At 47.3% G+C, this 5,750-nt stretch overlaps 1 protein-coding gene across 1 annotated transcript; it reads left to right on the forward strand.

Moving 5' to 3' along the window:
- Positions 1-2,303: 2,303 nt before the first annotated feature.
- Positions 2,304-4,874, forward strand: HTR4 (5-hydroxytryptamine (serotonin) receptor 4, G protein-coupled; the record flags this gene model as incomplete). The annotated part of the gene is made up of 2 exons (XM_010292385.1): positions 2,304-2,457; positions 4,302-4,874. Coding segments are annotated over 2 exons (727 nt in total), but the record flags the coding sequence as incomplete, so codon positions are not given.
- Between the last annotated feature and the right edge of the window lie 876 nt (positions 4,875-5,750).

The raw sequence follows: 5,750 nt of genomic DNA on the forward strand, positions 1-5,750 counted from the left end.
GAAATATTTAGGTTGGAAAGGACCTCTGGAGGTCTCTGATCCAGCCCTTCTCTCAAAACAGGGCCAAACTCAAACTTAAATCTATCTTCATTTAATTTAAGGTCACTCAGGGTCTTACCCAGTTGAGTTTTGCGTACCTTTGAGGCTGGATACCCTCGCTTGCTCAACTCGTGATCCAATGAAGGCAAGCTCCAAAACTAAGTAAATCCTGTTCCTGTAAATTATTCAGCTTCTCCTTCTCCCTCGTGGGAGGGATGTAAAGGCTGTGTTAGCAGGGACAGGAATCAGACCCTGCCACAGCCGTTAGCATGAGCTCCGCAAGAGGAACATTCCACTCAATGCTCTAAAAGAACAGGTACTGTCAAATACACCATTCTTTGAAAGTGAAACTTTTCAGAGGAACAGGCTGATTTTCATGCATACAGGAAACCAGAAGAGAATGTAGACATGATCAAATTGAAATAGTTGAATGCTTGTTTCAACATCTTTCCCCTGTGACATTTTGAATCTTTTTTCAAAGAGACTTTAAAAAAATGTTTTCTTTTGACACTTTGATATTATTTCAACCTTTTGTGTGGAATATATAATCTGATTTTATCAAAATAAAGCAATTCAGTTGACTCCACATGACTTTTTTTAAAAAAGTCTTAAAAAAATCAGAATTTCTTAGGTTTTTGTGCCTGTTTAACACAAAACTTATGGTTCCCACTCACATCTTGATGAAATAAATTGCGCACCTCAGGGACATCTCTCTAATACATACACATAAACTGTGTGTATATGGACATTCGCATATGTATTATTTTAATGTGCTGCTGGCACTTAGAAATTCTCACAGGCTACTCCTCAGCCTGGTGGTCCAGCTTTAGTGTGTGTTTGTTAATTTAATGTCTGTAATTCATGATTCTACTGACCTCATAAAATGGACTTTTATAGGCATTCAGCAGTGAGGCTCTCCCTATGTACACATTATACCTTGATGTTGAGGCTTGACTCAAAAAACTGTCTGACAGATAATTCATTCCCTTTATAAATAGTTATTGAAACTGTGCCCACTTCTTCAAGGCAGTGCTCGTATCTATGGGGCACCATATTGCATAATTTCTCTGTTTACCAAACCTGGAAACTACATCTACCAGATGATCATTATTCATCCACTAAGAAAATATATTCATCAGGCACATAGCTGAATGATATATTTAGTGATTTAGGAGACCTAAGAATTTATGGGCACTTTTTGTGTCTCTGGGCTGCAGTTCCCTCAGTACTGGCCTGTTTCTACAGAGTGTGCTGAGATCCAAAAATCTAAAAGATAAAAATATTTCATTTGGAACCTGAGACAGACTGTCAGGTCAGGACCACCAAAAATCTGCAATAGGATGATATCATTGATGATCTGCTATGCTTACGGGCATATATTAATTTCAGAGCAACAATATTTCCAGTTTTAGGTTTGATACACCTTCCTGATTTAGAAATCTGTTAGCAGGTGTGTAGCACAGGGACCAGACAGAAGAGTTGGTTTCTTATTTCTTTGGGAAGATGTTTTTAGTTCATAGCTAGTTGTTACTTTAATAGCAGGGACCTGTTGTACTATGAAGATGTTGGATGGACCAGGAGGAGAAAGGAGAGCACAGGGCATGTCCCCTCAATGGTGAAAAGACTAGAAGCCCCATGCAGACATCTACCCTGTCCTTGTGGCAGAAGGTTAAAGCCCAGCCAGGCAAGAGGCTGATTCCTGGGAGGTAGAAAAGGAGCTTGGTTACAGAAAAACACCCTTCATTATACTGACATTTTCACAGCTCTGAAACACTTTGTTAATTTGCAATAATAGCTTTTGCAGTCTTGTCAAAATAAATGTCCATTGCACTTAGGAAAAACCCAACATTTACTCAGTTATGGCTAAATGGAAGGAAGGTGAACTCGTTCATCATGGTAAGGAGGGTGCAGACAGCTTTGTGACTAAGTGCAGAGGGAGAGGAGGGCTGGATACGAAGCCGCTCCCTTGCTCTGCGACCTCAGACAAACCGCAGCATTAATCTGTGCCTCATTTTCCCTAGCTGGAAAACAGAAAATACCGGCTTTCCCCTGCAAGGCACTGTGAAACCTTATTTACTCAAGCTGTGAAAATATCCTCAGCTCGTTGTTTGAGAGGCAGTCAATGGAAATAGGCTATAGACTCATTTTTTTCTCGAGTTTGAAAGGCAGGAGAAACAAGCTGGAGAAATTGCTTTACAGGGTTTTTTTTAAAGAGCTGGAAGTCTCCTTTGGTGATGGTGGTTCTCTCACTTTTCTCCTTGCAGGTACTATGCTATCTGCTGCCAGCCTCTGGTTTACAGGAACAAGATGACTCCATTGCGCATCGCTGTAATGCTTGGAGGGTGCTGGGTAATCCCGACGTTTATTTCTTTCCTCCCTATCATGCAAGGCTGGAATAGCATTGGCATCATTGATCTGGTGAGTAGCTAAGGAGGTAGCAGCAACCTGGTATATCAAATGTATTCAGTGCTGTATATTCCTCTTTAAAAAGCAGTGTTCAGAGAAAAGAAGGCAAGAGAGGCTGAAGGAGAAACTTCTTGTTATCGATGCAGAGGGGCTGCTGAATTTCTGCAGGATGTCTTTAAGGGGTTTTGAAATGACTCTGTCCTGGAAGGACCATCACAAAGACAGTGGTGGCTCTGGGACAGGATTTTGCCCACATCTACTTATCAGTTCAGTGAGTAGTCCTTCGAAAACACACCAAGCCCCAGCTGGCTCCCAATGGACACCTCGGGACTGTGGCCTCTGCAGCTCTCGGGGAGTGCTGGCCACTGCCGGCTGAGCCCGAGGGTCCCTCCTTGCCACGCTAGCAATGTTTGGAGAGCCAGGAAACCCAGACTTCCCCAGAAGGGATGGTGTTTTGGGTCAGTCCCATCAACATCTCCTGTCTTGGTGTGAGCCTTCAAGGGCATGAGAAGGTGAAGTTCCCCCATGCAAATCATTTCACCAGGAGTCAGTTTTCCCCACTACAGTCTGGCTTCACTTGCAGGATCCCATCTACAGGGCAAGAAGTTAAGAGCTGCAAATCTGCTCTCCTTCCAATCTGGAAATGCAGGAATTAAAAAATGGCAAACAGTGAAAACACCTTATTTAAAAGAGCTTGTTTAAAGAGATGTGGCATGTTCTATGCCCAGTTTCAGTCGAGTAGATATGAATACTTTTTGGCTCATGGAGGGTAACAGGTGCCAGCTGCCAAGCCTCTAGACAAGGTGATAAAGCCAAAATTGCTTCCAGACAAGCACCTTTAGGACGTGCAGCTGGTAGAAAAGGGAGATGTCTTTTGTTGATTTAGCAAACCACGACAGGTATCTGATTTCTTCCACTGATTTCTTGCCCCCACCTTTTCAGGAAAGATTCAACACCGTGCAGATTTCGGTATGTGCATGCTGAGAGGTAGTGCGGGGTTCAAACACCACCTAGTGAAAATGCTTCATAGTTTACTTTAGAGGTAAACTTCCTTACATGCCAAATTAAATAATTTTGACGTTATCATTCTAAATAGGAGATGGGGTTATTCTGTTGTCGGAATAAACACCAGAAATTATGGGTCTGATGAACATGCAGTGACATTGTTTTGTGGCAAGAATAGCCTCAGAGAAATCCTGTCCACCCCAGTTATGCCCTCTGGTCTCCAGAATCACATGCAAGTTGTGATTTCCCCTTTCTTCATCTGCTGTCTCTGGTTCCATCACAAGTCATTGACCAGATCTCAGCTGACGTACTCAATCTGTGGAGCTCTGCTGCCCGGGCTGCTGCCCGCTGTGGCTGGGCTGGGGAAGCTCAGGGTCACCCCCAGCCTGGAGCTGCCCCCAGCTGCTGCAGCCCTGTCCCTTCCCTGCCTGTCTGGGAATCCCTGTGGGATGTGGGTGGGTGAAACTTGTGCATCCTTGGTGTAAAACCATGCCCCAATGAACAGAGCGGTGAGCACAGCACGAAGTGAAGTTATTCCCCTTTGCTATGTTTGAACTGGCGAGTTGTTAAGCTGGTTTTCACTGGCCAGGTTGTGGCATGCTAGAGGATGCTGGAGCTGCAACGTGGGCTGGTCCTGCAGACCGGGGACCAGCAGGGCTGGAGAGCCCGTGGTGTAAGCACAGGCGGGAGGCAGCAGTGGGTAAGGCAGGCACTGCGAATGGGAGAGGGGAAGAGGGAGAGAGAATCAGAAAGCGGTGGTGAGGTGTCCTGGCAAACAGACTGCTGGTATTAGAGAAGTGCTGAACTTCTTTCCTTCTTCTTTGTCCTTGTCCTTCCTCCCACTGCCCCAGATTCAGCAAAGGCAGTTCAACAAGGCTTCCAACTCCACTTACTGCATATTCATGGTCAACAAGCCATACGCCATTACCTGCTCCGTGGTGGCCTTCTACATTCCCTTCCTCCTGATGGTGCTGGCTTACTACCGCATCTACGTCACGGCCAGGGAGCACGCCCGCCAGATCCGGGTGCTGCAGCGCGCGGGGGCCCCCACTGACGGCCGGCAGCACCACCCAGACCAGCACAGCACACACCGCATGAAGACTGAGACCAAAGCTGCCAAGACCCTGTGCATCATCATGGGGTGCTTCTGCCTGTGCTGGGCCCCCTTCTTTATCACAAACATAGTGGACCCTTTCATAAACTACACAGTGCCGGGGAAGCTGTGGACAGCTTTTCTGTGGCTGGGCTACATCAATTCAGGGTTGAACCCTTTCCTCTACGCCTTCCTGAACAAGTCTTTCAGACGTGCCTTCCTCATCATCCTGTGCTGCGGTGATGAGCGATACCGAAGGCCTTCCATCTTGGGGCAGACAGTGCCCTGTTCCACCACCACAATAAATGGATCGACTCATGTACTAAGGTGAGTGTGTCTCGGATACTGCAAAATGGCTGGAGTCACTAGAAAGAGTATTTCTCTAGAGTTTTTGTAAAGGATTGATTTTGCTTTGCATTTGAAATATCTGATCGATGAAATGTTTAAAAAAGGAGGGCGCAAGAGAAGCACCCAGCAGGCCTTAGGGCGCTTGGACAGCCTGGGTTTGTAGGTAACAGGTATGTGTTGGCAGGTGCAGTTTCTCCAGAGGTGTGTTCAGGAAAGAGTTGTGAGAATGCAGAAGTCGTGTATGCATTTTGGCAAGCATACATGCCCCTGTTTGGTCTGAGGGGGACAACTTGACCCCACGGGAAGCACCTTGGGGAAGGCTGCCTACCCCGTCTTCTCTAGCAAAGGGATCATGACTCTTCCCATTGCCTCTTCTCAGGTTCTGCCTTTGTAGGCCCACCAGCCACTGCTGCATCTTCTGAACCAACGGAAGGCAAAGGATAAACTTCCCCAAATGCCCTCACCCTGCTTGGGCCCTTCAGTGGCTCTTTGGGAGGAGGGGTGCTTGCCATTTTGTTTTAGCAGCTCAGAAAACGCTGGGGTGTCTGCCTCTTCCTGAAGCGCAGTCAAAGCCTTCCCCTGTGCCAGGCAGCGGCAGCCGCCTCTGCAGGAGCCCTGGCAGCTGGGTGGGCCTCGCCCAGGCTGCAGGACACAGCTGGTCGGCGCTTTGGGGTGCCGGTGAATCTGAACCCACACCTCAGGCACCCCACCCTTCACTGCGTACCGCAGTGTGTTCGTTGCAAGAGGAGAGCGTGTGGGCTGTGCACTGCGGGGGTGCTGAGGGGTCTGCAGGGCTCTGTGGTATGAGACACCCTCTGCTGTCTTCTCCTCGCCGAGCGGAGAGGTGGGAGGCAGAGCA

Source organism: Phaethon lepturus, unplaced genomic scaffold (genome assembly GCF_000687285.1).
Source record: "Phaethon lepturus isolate BGI_N335 unplaced genomic scaffold, ASM68728v1 scaffold37038, whole genome shotgun sequence".
In the NCBI taxonomy this organism is placed as follows: domain Eukaryota; kingdom Metazoa; phylum Chordata; class Aves; order Phaethontiformes; family Phaethontidae; genus Phaethon; species Phaethon lepturus.